Source organism: Nothoprocta perdicaria, unplaced genomic scaffold (assembly GCF_003342845.1).
Source record: "Nothoprocta perdicaria isolate Ctin4 unplaced genomic scaffold, notPer1 scaffold_97, whole genome shotgun sequence".
NCBI lineage: Eukaryota > Metazoa > Chordata > Aves > Tinamiformes > Tinamidae > Nothoprocta > Nothoprocta perdicaria.
Genome location: NW_020456276.1, coordinates 419900 through 435464, shown reverse-complemented (window position 1 = coordinate 435464; position 15565 = coordinate 419900). Strand labels below are relative to the sequence as shown.

At 51.7% G+C, this 15565-nt stretch overlaps 2 protein-coding genes across 2 annotated transcripts in view; both read left to right on the top strand.

The window, feature by feature from the left end:
• The first annotated feature begins 1252 nt into the window (after positions 1–1252).
• Positions 1253–4628, top strand: TNNI1 (troponin I1, slow skeletal type). The gene is made up of 6 exons (XM_026053211.1): positions 1253–1303; positions 1658–1789; positions 1879–1968; positions 2306–2482; positions 3855–3965; positions 4250–4628. The coding sequence occupies exons 2-5, from the start codon at positions 1664–1666 to the stop codon at positions 3960–3962; spliced, it is 501 nt and encodes a 166-aa protein (XP_025908996.1). The 5' UTR covers positions 1253–1303; positions 1658–1663; the 3' UTR covers positions 3963–3965; positions 4250–4628.
• A 7299-nt stretch (positions 4629–11927) lies between these two features.
• LAD1 (ladinin 1) overlaps positions 11928–15565 on the top strand; it is a 9218-nt gene continuing 5580 nt past the window's right edge. The window contains exons 1-2 of the mRNA XM_026053221.1: positions 11928–11965; positions 14755–14895. Of these exons, the coding sequence (XP_025909006.1) occupies positions 11928–11965; positions 14755–14895 (179 nt within the window). The remainder of the gene's footprint in view (positions 11966–14754; positions 14896–15565) is intronic.

The following is a 15565-nucleotide window of genomic DNA, read 5'->3' as shown; positions in this document are numbered from 1 at the left end:
TGCTTCCCGGGGGCTGGAGGGTGTAATATAGCCAGCAGCAGTGGTGGAGCAACTCAGATTATTTGGGAAAACCCTGGGGAGCAGGAGAGCGGTTTCGTCCCGAGGGAGTGCCGCAGGGCGGGCAGGAGACAGGCTGCAGCTTGCTTGGAATATGGTTTCCTGGGAGCRGTGCAGCTTGTCCGCTTCCCGCCGCTAACAGCGCGGGGCAGCACCAGACCTCAGAAGGGCCCCAGAGACACGGCGGACACCCTACAGCCCATCCTCTGTGGGCAGGGAAGCGGCAGGAAAAGAAGACAGGAAAGGAAAAACCCTCTCTCCAGGTCCTGCATTTCCAGGTGCTTCTTTTCCCTCTGTTGCAAGCAACAGCGTTTCAGCTTCTTTCCCTTCTTTGCAGGCAAAGAGCGTGACGCCACCATGCCCGAGCCGTAAGTAGCACCTTTTCCCCTCGTTTTTGGCTGGATTTCTCAGCTGGCTGTGGGGTTGCTTGTGCTGGCAGAATGTGGCCATYCTTTAAGGGGGTTCAGCTTGAAAAAAAGGGTCCATGCTCAAGACCCTTGCGCTATTTTCTTTGTAAAAAATGTCATTCTTTGAAAAGAAAACAGTCATTTGGATGGCTTGAGTCAAACCTAGGAGCTTTTCTCAATCAGAGACCCTAATATACGTCATCTCTGGATGGGAAATGCCACTGCGAGGCTCTTCCTTACAGCAAGTGGTATAATGCAATATCACCCTACATGTGTTTTCACCGAGCAATGTCACGGAGATGCCTCAGTCCTGGAGACTTGAACAGGATCAATGCAGCCTGCAAACTGAACGGGGAATGCAYGAATGAGAGTGTTGTGACCCAAAATGTAGGGACCCATATGGGGCTTGCAAGAGGGCATAATGACAGCCTGTGTGCAGATCTGAGCGGCATTTTGGCTTTCCAAGAGGTGGCTCTCCACTTGTGCTGCATTTCTGGAGATCACCATTATCTCAGACTGGCTGTAGGCCTGGCTCAATTACAGGTTGCAACAACTGGATATGAAAATAGGGAAACCAACTGTAATCATGYCAAATACTTTTCTTGACATTCACTYTCTTCTTGATTCCTATCCACTTATGTCCTGTTCTGTTTTTGTTTTCCTTATTGCTCACTCCTGAATGAATGCCTCCCCGCAGGGAGGTAAGTGCCTTTCCTTTGCTCACTGATCTAGATGTTACTCTGCTTTTGCTGTGCGTTTGTCTTCAAGGATTCATTTCGTGTCTCCCTTTCCCCTAGAGAAAATCCAAGATCACTGCCTCGCGCAAACTCTTGCTAAAGGTGAGTCCTAAGGGCTGGAAACTCCCTAGGATTTGTTGTGGCTCAGGGAGATCACTTAAGGCAGCAACAGAGCAAAGCGATGCGATGGAAGTGTCCATGTCAGCACCCATCAGGAATGCCATCACCACYGAGGTCTCTGGCCCATTTTCCCCTGCCTCCAGTATCACCACACAAAGGGTAGAGGGATTTTTTTGATGTGTGTTGCAGCATCTCAGTGATTTTTGGAGGACAACCACAGCAAAGCGGGGCTGGCGAGGGGTAGGGACTTTCTGTCATCCTACAGACCTTGTGCTAAGGGAGTAACGGTCAGAGGAGCCTGCCCATTCAGTCCTCTGCTTTCTGCTTGTTCCCTAGAGCTTGATGCTGGCAAAGGCAAAGGAGGAGTGGGATCAGGAGCTCGTTGACAAACAGGCAGAGAAGGAAAGATACCTGTCTGAGCGCATCACGCCACTGCACACCAGCGGGCTCTCCCTGAGCCAACTCCAGGTACTTCCAGGGGTCTGARGACCAAGTGAGCTCTTTGGCAGCACTAGGGCCCACCGCTTACTGCTCTTTTGTGGTGCCTGATCCCCCAGGACCTGTGCAGGGAGCTGCATGCGAAGGTTGAAATCGTGGATGAAGAGAGATATGACATYGAAGCAAAATGCAACCATAACACCCGGGAGGTAGGAACAGGAGTGTGTGGGACATGCACCAGGCTTATCTAATGTCAGCTGGGTCTCTGGGCAACYTCCCTGCTCTCTTGGTTGGCCTGTCTCCCTGGGGATCTGAGAGGTCTCTCATGTGGCATGGCCACCATCCAGGTGGGCTGGGACAAGGCCACTACTGCAGGTCAGTGCTCAGGTGGGCAACCCGTCAATGGAGCTAGTCCTACCTGCTGCAGGAGGAGCTGGGACCCCTCTGGGCCTAGGAGCAAGCAAAGATTCCTGCATCACACAGGGGCGTTTTGTGTAATATTGCCATACAACAACTTCCACTTCACCTTGTTTCCTCACCCTGCAGATTAAAGACCTGAAACTGAAAGTGCTAGACCTCCGGGGAAAGTTCAAGCGACCCCCTCTGCGGCGAGTCCGTGTCTCTGCTGATGCCATGTTGAGGGCTCTGCTGGGCTCCAAGCACAAGGTTTCCATGGATCTGAGAGCCAACCTGAAGTCTGTCAAGAAGGAGGACACAGAGAAGGTGGGTATCTCAGAGCCTGCAGGTGGAGACCTCCTAGGAATACGCTTATTCTCCTACATTCATTTGAAGCATGAAGGGTTATATTCAACCCTTGCAAGCCCTGTGCCTCCAGAATAGCAAGGGATATAGTCCTTGTGAGGTATTGCTCATTGCAGGACATTGTAGGACCATGGGGGAGCTGTTTGGCTAGGCCAGATAACTGGTGGATGATAAAAGGTGAGATTCAGGGCTATGTCCAGAACAATTTTCTCTCCCAGGGCCTGGTGGTACTTTCAGGTGGAGTAAAGCAGCACAGATCCCTTTACATGTTTATCAGGTTGCACTTTCTGAGCTTGGTCTTCAACCTTCCTGGGAAGAAGGAGAGCTGCTGTTTACACACAGAAAACACCCAGGAAACTCCCAAGTGCAGATTAGATAAAGCAGGGGCACAAGCCCAGCAAGCACATTGAGTGTGAAATAAATGACACAGTTTACACTGACTTTGCAGAGATGGGAGAGGGAAAAATCTCTCTCAAATGCCAGAGAGGTAGTGCAATGCCCCCAGGTGCCCCACCATGAGGACATGGGCAACGTTGACCACTGCCCACAAGGATTTTCCCCTCTGGAAACAGCCAGACAGGAACAGTCCAGCTGCAAAAGCATGCTCAAGAGGTCCTAGTGCTGGACTTTGACACACAGACTGGGATGTTGCCTTTCAGATTAGGCCATCCTGGCAGTGTCACTGGAGACTGCTTTGACATTCCCAAGGAGAACACAGGGGATTTTGCTCCATGCTTGTTCTGATTTGGAACAGCAGCAGGCTATGACATGCTGAGATTCCCCCTAGAAGAGTTCTGCTGCTTTTTCTAGTGCCTCTCCTCACTGGGCACCATGTTTAACCCCAGGTTTTAGCTCAGCTGGTTGAAGAGAACCCTTTTTATCTTTTTTTTTTTTTCATTGTTGATAGTAGAGCGTAATTTTAGTCCTTTGGATTGAAAATGTGTGTGTTTACAGGACCCAGTGCCAGGCTGTGAACAGATCTGAGTTTATTTTAGATCTCATGAGATGATTTTGGGGCACAGCTTGTAATCTATGAACACCTGTGTGTTGGCAAAGCAGATGCCTGGGCATGCTCTCAGAGCAGCCATCTCCTCCCCAGCTCTCATTACAATCCCATCCCTCTCCAAACACCACGAGAAGGTGGAGATGGGTTTTATGTGGCATAGGACCTCTCTGCTGAAGGTGTATTTACTTGTGTTTGCCCCAGTAGGCTGGTATAAATGTGGAATAATTCCCAGAARCTTGTCTTCCTTGTGTGGCCTTTGTGCCAGGTGAGAGCAGCACGGGGCCAACAGACAGTCCATGACATCCCCGAACCCATCTCCTTCTGCAGGAGCGCCCTGTGGAAGTGGGCGACTGGCGCAAGAACGTGGAGGCCATGTCGGGTATGGAGGGCCGAAAGAAGATGTTCGACGCTGCCAAGTCCCCTACGGGCCAGTGAGAGGTATGGCAACCAGCCCACCATCCCGCTGTGCTCTGAACTACTTCTAATAGCCCCAAGTGCTGCGTGTAGCTGGGGGAATGCAGAGAGGGCACSCGCTCCTCTCCTGGGGTTTTCATACCCTGGATATTCCAGCACATGTGCTGGGTCTCCAGCGCACATGTCCCCAACATGTCCCCAACATGGGCAGGCAGCTATGGCTCCACCGACACTTCCAGCATCAGCTTTGGCAGCTTTGAGCCAAACTCCTCTTTTGCCCCATTGCTCTGCTTTGTTTCTCTCTGCAGGAGTGTCAGGCCAGGAAGAAGAGCCTCCCCGATCCCGCTGTCTGCCTCCCTTTCCCTCACTGCCCCTCCTTGCTCCTTACGCCCCTACCCTGAATTCACCACCGAGCTCCATTGTGTGGACATCTGCTTGGGAAGGAGATTCGACCATCTTCCTTTCCATCCACCCTGGTTTGCAGTTGCGTGCAGGTCTTACCTTACTCGTGCAATCAGCCCTGCTCTGGGATGGCCCCAGCACAAGGGCTCTCAGGTGCCACAGGCGTCACCAACTCTGCCAAGGGGCTGCTGGTGCTCCTCCGCCAACTGGCACAATGCAGGTCACCTCTTCTCACGGGCAGCTTGTGCATGTCCATGCTGGGCGTGCAGCTCCAAGGGACTCTCCCTTTCCTCCCTCTGCTGCAGAGCGGCCCAGGAGACGGCTGCTGGTCTCCCTGCTCCCCCGTCCTCCGACACGTGCAGCCCGAGATGCTTCCGTGCAGTTGTACATGCATTAAAGGACRGTGTCCCGGGCGGAGCGTGGCGTGTGCTCTTCACTGAAGCAATGCGGGAGCGTTGGCCAGGGCTGCAGTTCCTGCTGGGGAAGATACCTCTGTCCTTGCCCTCCACCCCGTGACATCCCCATGTGCTGCTCACACCGGCAGTGCTCCCAGGCAACTGACTCATTGGGCCCCTCTTCTCTAGCCTGGCTCCCAGCAAGGCCGCAGCCCCCTTTTCCTGGTGCCCCCTTGCCCCGTTGGGAACCCCTGCCCCAATGCAGGGCCGCTCTCTMCCCAAGCACCACGGTGCTTTCTGGCCTCTAAAAATGCACCAGCTTCCCAAGCAAACTCAGTGCATCTTGGGCATCCTCAGGGAGGAGTCAGCTGCCTGCAGGCTTCCCGCACCCTGCTGTCTTCTTTGTTTTTGGAAGTGCCTCGCGAGCTTGCTCACGTAGCGGTGCCTCCCCGCACGCCGCTGCGCTGCTCCCGCCGGCTCCCGTCTCGAGCCCGGGCGCTGTGGGAAGAGCTGCCGTCTGGTTTCAGGACGGAGCGAGTCCGAGCGGTTTCAGGGGAGCGTGAGCTGAGTCCGCCTTTGAGTGCGAGCAGCTCAGGATGCCTCGCTAGGCCTGTGATTTCCTAATCACCAACCTACAGTGGGTGTGCAGCCAAGCCAGGAATGCACCGACCCATCCCAGCAGCGGGGATGGAAGGAGGAGAAGTGAGAACTGGTGTGAATTTGGACTGAAAAAGGGTTTCTGCCTGCCTGCACCRTGTGAAACGCTGAGTGGGAAGAGGCTCAGCCCTAACCAAGTCCTAAGTTCTTGGTATGCTGTGGAAGTGCCTCGTCCCCGAGGTCTTCAGAGCAGTAGCAGCATGCAGAGCTTCCAACCTGGGCCGCACCTCAGGTGTTTGGCAGCACTCCCCCATCTCTGCTGAGCTTGTAAAGTATATGGGGCACCGTGGACTTGGAGCAAAGTACAGGTCTATAAACAGGAGTGACAGTGATTTTGAGACCTGATATAAGAACCATCCCCAAATCTACCTGTAGAGTTAAATAGGAAGTACTTGTTAGCTGGAAAATCCACATTCACTCTCCTCCACTAATAAATGCAGAGGCTCAGCCTCCCTATTTCCACCTGAAATAAACTCCTCTCCCTCCATCCCCATCAGCCTCCTGCTAACTTGGGGGCAGGACCACCCTCTGCATGGCCAGAGTGATTGCATGGGCCACAAGGGCTTTTTAACCTGTTTTTTACCTTCCCAAACTTAATTCTGCAGCGCATCTGAGCCTCACACAGTGTCAGGACACGCTGCCCTTGCTGAAGGCAGCATGCAGCCGCCCGTCCTCACCCTAAGCATCTCAACACACATAGCTGGCAAGCACGAGCGTGACCTCCTGAGCGATTCGGAGACGATCGCCCCGCACCAAAGAAATGCACGCTGGAAATGCACGGGCTGCAGAGCACTCCGTGGGGCAAACAGCTGCAGGTGGGACCCTGACAGCTGCAGYGGGGGGACAGGGTGCGAGGGCTGCCTCTGTGGGTCAGTTGGTCCCATGGCAAAGGGTTTGGGCTGCAATTTCACCGCTCCAAGCTCGCTGCTCCAGTGGGATCCACGCCAAAGCAGTGTCCTGAGATCTCGCTGCATGCACTATCCCCGGGGGAGCTCACACACTCTGCAGGGATCCTGGCACAGCAAGAAAGGGGTGGAGGGAGAGGCAGTATCTCTCACTTGACCAACTGGTATAGCTGGAAAATGCGGAGTGATTTCATGGAAACAAAGCGCTCTTCAGACCAGAAACTGGCAGAAAATAGCAAGCCAAGTCCTGGTGGAGAACAATTGCTCTGAGCTTTGTTTAATTATGGTAATTTGGCAGTTTGAAAGAAAGAGGTGGTTGGCTTTTGCAGAGCGGGGAGCGGGAGATGAAAGGCAAGAGGGCTGACGGCTGCTGAGAACGTGGTCCCACCTCAGCCAGCCTGTGCCCAGCTCATGGTCGGTTTCTGGATCTGCACCGRAACACCCCAAACTGCCACAGAGCAAAACCCAGAGGCCTCACGAGCCTCCTCTGCAGCAAGGGCCCACTCAGCAAGGTCTCTGGAGCCCCCACACTCCTATCTTATATAGCCTGTGCTTTAGGATAAGGGGGGAAACAAAACAAAACAAAACAAACAAAAAAAGCCTCTTTGCTCTCTAAGTTCATCTATGTTTTCAACTGTGACAGTTGGCATATGATGGCCTCCACTCGCCGTGTCCTGCTCTTACTGTTGGCTGATCACAGAGCAGGCATGGAAACAGCCAGGAAAYGGGATTTCAGCTTTGTTAGAAACACAGAAAAGCCTCAGTTCTTTACAGGGATGAAGGCTCCAGTCCACTCCAAGCACCACGGTGTCTGCACGCTTCTGTTTGGAGCAGGACCTTGACTTCTCTTCCTCCTCTGCTCTGGGTCAGACGGGGGCCCAGCTTTCCCCATTGGCAAGGAGAAGCAAGGCGAGCTGTCATGCCATTCATACCAGGATGCACTTTGCTTTGATAACACCATGGCCTTGATTGACTATGGCTTTGGTTTCTGCCAGCAATCCCAWGGCATTGCCAGCTCTCTATTTCTTTTCTCTGAAGGAGAAGGGAACCTTTTTGTGACCTCTTTTTGCTTAAATTCAATCAAAATTCAGTGACATACAACGTCCTCTCCCTAGAAAGACAAGATGATGCTGAGAGCAGTCTCTAATTGTTTGCAATATTTCCACCAGAAAGGTCTTGCTGTCAAAATTGCAGCTGTGTGTTAGCAAGGAGGCAGATAGGAAAGGGCTGGGTCTGACCCTGTCTTTCGAATATGTCACTCCTAGTTGTTTGTAAAATGGTCCATTCCTTTTTGAGGATGCTCCGTGACCTCCTTGGTAACCAGACAGCGCCTAGAGACATTTGAGCTGGGCCCAAGCACTTGCCCAAGCGTATCAGCAGCTCCACCGGTGGCCGGAGCACTGCAGCTGGAGGAGGGCGAGCACCCATAACGCCAGGGAAGGAAGGTATAAACTTGTCCCACGGCCTCTGAAATCCACCCTGGGTCAGTCCGCAGTGCCCTGCTCTTTGCAGAGGTTAATGCCAGGGAAGTTAAACATTACCTCTGCAYGGCCCCCCGTGGCCTCCACGGTGTCTGCGCAGAGCTGGCAGCTGGTTACACTTTGCAACGAGCTGTTGAGCAGCACAGCACATGCAGCTTCGTTAGAAGAAACCTGGTGGACTGTTGGCTTGGCTGCGCCAGGTCCGCATGCTGTCACAAGAACCTGGTCAAGAACCAGCTCTGCGTCCCTTTCCTTCCCTGGCCGTATAAAGCAAGATGAAACATGCTACTCCATCATAAGACAAGACCTTGGGGCATCAGAGCRGGTGGCATCTCAACCGACCTGCAGAAGCAAATGGGAGTCTGAAGGACACTGGCATCCATGGGGCATCATTGCACGGCAAAGGGATGCTTTTTGTACTCCTAGGCCAACATGAGGTRCAAGGACTACATTGAGCAAGGGCCAAAAGCCCCTTTTGCTTGATATTTTCGCCTCCTGGGRAAGTGTAGACCGTGGTGACTCCCCAAGTCCATCATGGGCAGCAATGCAGGGATGAACCTGTGGAGCTAGAGGAGAGGCAGAGCTGGCCCCAGTGCTGGAGGACAGCAAGAGCAAAGAGGGTGGAAGTGTAGGCTTCACCCCTGGGGCCTTGTGCAAGGTTGAGGAATGTCCTAATTGCAGTTATGGAAGCTGGAAGCTCTCCACACCCCTGTGGCCAAAGAAACAGGCTCTGCATAGCAATGAGGCACAGTACATGGTTCTCAAGGGAGCAGGAAAAAAAAAAACCCAGCTGAGACTAGTGTAGCCACTGTTCAGGTACCGAGGGTACCTCTGTCCTGCAGGGGTTTTCTGATCTGCATCAGATGAAGGTCTGGCCTCCCTGAGSTCCTCACACAGCAAAGCTCTCCCTGGGCAGAGAGGTGCCAGAAGTGCAGCTTCATTTTACAACCTTGTTTATACACAACAGGTTCCTGCATCACACCTCCCTCCGCTAAGGATCACCTAACTTACCCCTCCTGGTTGTAGATCTAGAACAGCAGATTTGGCAGCCTAGTTTTTAGACCAGATCTAGATAAATGATAGACTGTTTTCCCTGAGCTAGCATCCCTGCCTTAGCCTAATTTCATAACCTCCAGCTTTCTGGAGCTGCATTATGGTCTGGGCTGGTGAACATTCCTTTGGTGAGGAGCTCAGGTGCAGCCAATTGGGCTTTTGTAAAGGGAAGTCTAGTCCTACAAAGCTGCTGCTGGTCTCTGCAGGGATGGACAAGTCCATGGATAAGGGGGACCTAGTAGATACAGTCTTCCTGCATTTCCAGAATGCTTTTTATTGAAGGCCTTTAKAAACCCATGGATAATAAGAAAAACCCAAGGACAGATAAATAATCAGTGAGCAAAGAGGGAGGAGTGAGTGATCATTCTTGCACGGTCACCTGTGGAGTTTCAGCAGAGTCTCTGCTGCACCTCTGCTGTTCCACCTGTTCCTGAATGACCTGGGAAAGGGGTGARAAGTGTGCGGTTGTGGGCAGTTCTGGGCTCCCCAGGACAAGAGGGATGTGGAGCTTCTAGAGAGGGTCCAGYGGAGGGCAACAGAGATGATTAAGGGAATGGAACATTTCTCATACAAGGAAAGACTRAGTGAGTTGGCCCTGTTTTCTCTGGAGAAGGTTGAGAGGGGATCTGATTAATATGTGTAAGTATATATATGTAAAAGTATATATAATATGTATAAGTATATAATATATATACGTACCTGAAGGGGGAATGTAGGGAGGAAGGAGCCAAGCTCTTCTCAGTGGTGACCAGTGACAGGACAAGGGGCAATGGGTATAAGTTTGTCYGATTGAAGGAAACCCAGCAAATTCATGGAAGAGAAGCCCACTGAAGGTTCTTAAATATATAGCAATATATAGGGAACTATGTTTAAGTCAGAAGGCCTCTGAGCTGAAAATAAAGACTGGAGGAGTGTGAGGGACAAGTCTCAAGGATGCTTGTTCTCCTCTTAATCCCAGGCCATTAAACGACTTTCTAGAATTTCTTCTTAATAATAAGAGGAATCACAAAGCGTGAGGTTTTATATTCATTTGCAGTGTAGATCCTAGCTGGGGGTGTTCTTTCACTACATTAAGTCTAATCCTTTTCAAAATCCTGTTAAGTCCTTTGCTTCAGTGATATCCTTTGGCAATGAGCTTTTCAAGTGAAGTGCTCGCTGTGCATTAATCAGAAAGGTTTATTGCTTTACAGCTCCTTGCTTATGCTGGACTGCTATTTATAGATTGCCAGCAAATAGCAGGACACTCACAAGGTTATYTAAGTAAATTTGTTGATTTATAATGCTACTTAATGGACTTTGTGCATGAAATCATTTGCAAGACAATTTGTGATTGCAAAAAGCAAAAAAAAAAAAAAAAAGAGAAAGAGATGTGAGTAGGTGGCACGTATGGCAGGCCTCCCCTTTAAAAATGGTATTTTAGTCAGGAATCTTTGGTTGAAATAGTTCATTTGGTTGTTAAGGTCCCAGGCACTCACATATGAGCTGGACACATGCAGCATGTAATCAATCCTAGTAATCAAACCTAGTAATCAATCTCTTAGGTCTAGTAGCACTGAGAATGAGACGTAAGGAGACAGTAGTGGTGGTAGGAGAGCCCAGTAGGCTTGAGTGAAGGGTCAGAAGGATGTCCTGCAAGGCCATGTGGCTCCTTTCACGATGTCCTTGGACCACGCTGGACAATGCTCATGTGTCATCATTACCCTCGAGTGTGCCCTGAGCACCCAGAGTGGACAGGAGATGCTACTCATGTGATATCTCAGRTATCAGCTGGATGGGTGAAAAGGTCCCATGTACAGGATGGGGAARATGATGGAAGGCTAGATGTGTCTCAAAGGAATCAGGGACTGGATTCATACTCAAGCGGCCCCAGACACCTTCTTCTGCAGGTCTCCACTATGAACAGCACATGGGTGACCCGGCCCCATCCAGTGCATGTAGCTGCCTTGTGAGTTCCAGATGTCCTCCTGCACGTCAGGGCCAGACCACATCTCCTCAGCAGCCATGCAGAAGGGAACCTGGGTTTGCAGCAGTCTTGGGAGCGGTTTAACGCTCAGCTTCCCTGATGTACCTCAGTTTGTTGGACTCATCTGAGAAGAGCTGCAGCCACTCAGGCAAAGGAGAGRCTCAATCTCAGGTAGGCTTTATCTGCGATATCCCTTCCACTTCCATGAGCCAGTGCCCTCACTGTTTTTATGCTTGACCTTTGCAAGGACAGCATTGCTCTGTCCCCAGTTCCAGCCTAGAGGGAGGATAGAGGGAAAGGGACAGGGCTGGGCACATGATGAGCCAGGTCACAGTCACCATTCGGCATAGAGCTTCAACACTCAAAAATTTGTGCTTTTCCCCACCTCCAGACATGGCACCTCAAGACCCAGGTGCTTTCAGCCTTCAGGGACTTCCTCCAAAATCTGTGTTTGCTTTTTCTTGCAGTAAAAGTCATAACTAAGGGAACGCTGYGATTGTTAAAACACAGACGTCTGGGGAAGGCTGCAAAGACCGGTGCACCCTCCCATGTTCTGTTCTCTGCAAAGGGTTGGATTGCGCCCAGGTGGAGGTGTTTTAATGACTGTTTTGGATACCTGGGAGCCAGTGTTGGATCAACTCGCTGCCTCCTCCCACTCAGCCCAAGGTAATTCACCTCCTCCACAGGCCAGCGCTGGAGGAGTTGTTGACAGGCGGAGGGTGGCTGGTAAAACAGGTTCTCAGCAGGGAGTTGTCTCCGAAACCCTGGSAGACCAGGATGGATCAAACCCTGAGCCTGGGTCTCCATTTGAACCCTGGCACACCAGGCAGCAGAGAGTGATTTGCTTTTGCGTGGCACTCCCGGGTAGGGCGTCTTTTGCCCGGCGCTGCTAGTCGGCAAATTACAGCCTTGCCTCTGTCAAGGTAGATAAGAGACCATGTGATGCAGCCCGGTAGTAAATGGGTTGCAAGGCAGGGTAAAGGTGCACAGGGAAATAACCTTGGAGGGAGTCCCTCCTTCCTTGGGACGCAGAGGCTCTGAGCAGTGCAGATCCCCGGGRATTCGTGCATGAGTTGGCCTTGGCGCCCGTGCAAGCTTTCGGAGCCCGCTGAAGCTCACGGAAAGGAAGGATGTCTTTTAACAGAAGGAACTGGTCTGATCTCTCCAGGTAGGTGCTGCGACTTAATGCTTACCCCTTTCTACGGGCTCGAGGTGGGCTCGGGGCGTYGCGAGCCTTGGGCGAGGGAGGGTGAGAGGTGCTGAAGAGGGATGAGAGCGAAGGGGCAGCTCTGGCACCGGGGCGGTTGCTCGCAGAGGCAGAGGTGGTGCCAGCCCTRCCGAGTGCTTCATTGTTGCTGCAGTTCCTCATGCGTGGGCAAGATCAGAGACGCTCTTGTTTCTGCTGCCTGGGGAAGCTGAATACTCATGTCTGAATAGGAAAACCGTGTGGAAACATGTCTTTGGCCTTTGCAGTGGATGGACTTTTGGTCTAGAGGAGGCAACCAGACGCTTCGCCTCCGGGCTGGCTCTGGAGGCAGCTGCAGGGTCCTGTGCTCAACCTGTGTCCATGCAGTCCTCTGCATGGAGGTATGTGGTCCCACTGGGATGGCTCCGTGCCTGTGCAGGAGGGTTGCAGCTTCTGTCCATCTGATGCTGAGTAAGCCCTGATTCATCCGCAGTCACTGAGCAATCCCTGTAACCACTTGGCCTTTCCTAAAAAGAACTTTTGGTTGACGGAGATCAGGTCAGAATCTGGGCAAAGGAGGCTCCTGGGCATTGCTGACTGATTCAGAGGCGTCCGTGGCTACCAAGAAACCTCCATGACTTGGAGTTCTTTCCCAACCTGTTGCCAGGGWCTGGAACAAGGAAAGTGGCTTTGACCTTGGTTCCTGACTGTGCAGATGGGACATAGTGAGTCGTGTCTTGCAGAAGACACAACCCAAATCATACTTTGAATGGATGCAGTGTCTTGGAGTGGCCTGGCTTTGCTGTGACACAGGATGCCCACAAGGACCCCCCAAAACAGCTGTAGTTTTGCCAGTTTCGTTGCTCATCTCTGTTGCCACCATGCTACTAAGCCATTCTCCACAGTCAGCTGGGAAATGGGAATGACGTAAGACCCYGTTGCACGGAGGCCACATCCAAAAGTCGTGCAGATCCATGTTGTCCAAGCCACGCTTTAACCCCAGCCTTGCCTGAATGCAGCTCAAGCAGGATCCAGCACTCGGGTTGTTTTATAACCCAGAAAGGCAATTTCTGTTCTCTCCTTAGATGGGACAATGTTAACTGAAATAGCATAAATGTCAACAACCTGAACACTAATAATTAACAGGGCAGGAGAGGACAAGGTGGGGGGAGGTGCAAATCTTTTCTTATTCGTATCTTTGATGTTAAAAAGGATAAGACACTGAAAACTAAATTCCACTTGGGAAAGAGGAGGGAAGCGTCGGCAAAACAAATCCATAACCTAGTGTTTGAATTACTTAATTACTTGTAGTGAGAAACTGCATGCTGATAATGCTGCCTCTGGAGGAGCCCAAGGAATGCAAAGCAGGAAAATCTCATTTCCATTTGGGAGAAGCCTGTTCATGCAAAACAAGGAAGCAATTGGCTCTTGCATTGTGCTCCATACCGTTATACTGTGAGATGCAACACGTGTGGAAGCACCTCAGTGTCTACATCCACACACAGGTGCTAGCCCTTCCCGGTGGGAATTTGTGCGCAGCAGGACAGCCACGGTGCGTCCTGCCAGGACGTCACAGGGTGCCATGCAAATAAAGCCRTGCCGCCCTTTCCGATGCAGCTAAGCCATATATAAATATTTACAGGCTGAGCCCCACAGACACAACAGCTGCCAGTGAAGTCACATGGAGCTCTACAAGGAGCGTCCCCTCTCAGGGCAAGGGCAGCTCTGGGGTGCCAACACATTCAAGTGACTCCTTCAGGCTCTGGGATGGATCCTCAGTCCATCCCTCTCCATCCTTGGTGCAAGACCTGGGGTTGCGGATCATCCTTGGGTTCCTCTGACCTCCAGTGGTGGTCAGTCTGGCCACTGGCAGGGAGCAGAGATGTGCTGAGTTTTCCCCCATGGTGTAACTTTCCCCCTTGACTTTCTGCCCTGATTTTCTTATCCCTTGACTCTCCCCCGCCTCCGTAGACCAGGAAGAGCAGCAGGTAATGTGGTTTAATTTATGACTGAGATTTCATTACACAGTAACTTGTAACTGGACTGCGACTCACTGTATCTGCAGTGACATTAGTGACACTGCAGGTCTGGGCCTGCTCCGAATTTCACATTCTTACAAGCCAAATTCAAAGGAAACCTTGAGCCGATGTGAAACTGGAGTGCCAGCTCCAGACCTAAGACACCAGGAGGGATCAGTAAAAACCATTGTGTGTTTTTTTCCATTGAGAAACCCCCTTGAAGGGATGGTGGAGGAGGGTGGATGGTGGGAATCCAGTGCYGGGAAAAATAGGGATGACAAGTGCTGAGGAAAGGTCTGCGCCCCATCGTGCCTCACTCCAAGGTCCTGCTCTGGAGCCAGGCCCTGGGGATCTGCCACTACTGGCTGGGAAAACATCCTAACCTTGCTGCTTTGCAGGTTAAATACCCTTCTGCAGAAAAGCTTGCTTAATGCAAGGGTTCCTCTTAAGYGAATGCTCTTTCTAGCAGAAGGAATTGGGAGTTGTAAAGAAGTCAAGTGGTGGTGTTGGGAAATGCCTGCCTCAGCTGGGTGGAGTGGGGCAGCTTTGCAAGACCTGCTTTGCGCTGCCGTGGTGGCCTGTCCCTGCTCTCCAGCCCTGCAGGGCTGCTGGGGCACCACAGCCTCCCTCCAGGCCTGGCCTCTTGCCTCGTGGTGCGCTGCTGCCCAGGACACAGCAGCCTCCTTTCTCTGGAACTGCCTCCGTGTCCARGACACTGAACCTCACAGCGACGTTGTGTTTCATCCCAAACAGCCTGGCCAGGCAGAGGACCCTTGAGGACGAAGAAGAGCAGCAAAGRGAACGTCGTCGAAGGCATCGAAGCTTGCTGTCCACCWCGTCAGTGGATGAAGACCCTYCTAGTCCTTCAAAAGATGTCAGTCYAGCTCCCAGCAGGTGTGTGGAGTCCCATTAGCATCAACTTGCAYGTGATGCTTCCTGCATGCACTTGCTGTCCTGTTTTTCTTGGTCAGAGCTACTGMAGTTGGTGAGAGTCTATCCTCAGTGCGAGGGGACTGCGTTGGGGGAAAACCAGGGAATCCAAAGATGCCCTTGGAGCAGAAAGTCGAGTTTCACAGGTAGAACAGAAGAGGGATACGTTCCTGGTAGACTCAAACATGCATTTCACATGCAATCACATCCCACAGCATGCCATGGTGAGTCAGTGCTAAGGCTGAGCTCAGGTGTGGGGCTGGCCATGCCAGAGGCAGCGTGAGCAGACAAAAGCAAACTCCCACCTCTGCAGAGCAGGTGGGCTGTGCACGTAGTGCCTGTCCGGCCACCCTCCTGGCTCCTGCGAACTTTGCACTGGTGTTGCACAGCCTGTGCAGAAATAGGAAGGTGGCCCGTAACCTAACCTGAAGGATAACACCGCCCTTTGGCACCCTAGGATGCTGAGGTTTTCTCAGGTTATTTGGTATTGAGCATTAAAAAATTAAAATAATATTTTTGTCCTGCATTTTTGTTAAGATGCAACATAAATTTTTATTGCTTCTTTTTTTTTTTTTTTTTTTTGTTTCTGCGACTACCGAGATTTACACTTTTTTTTATTATACGGCGTTCCGAT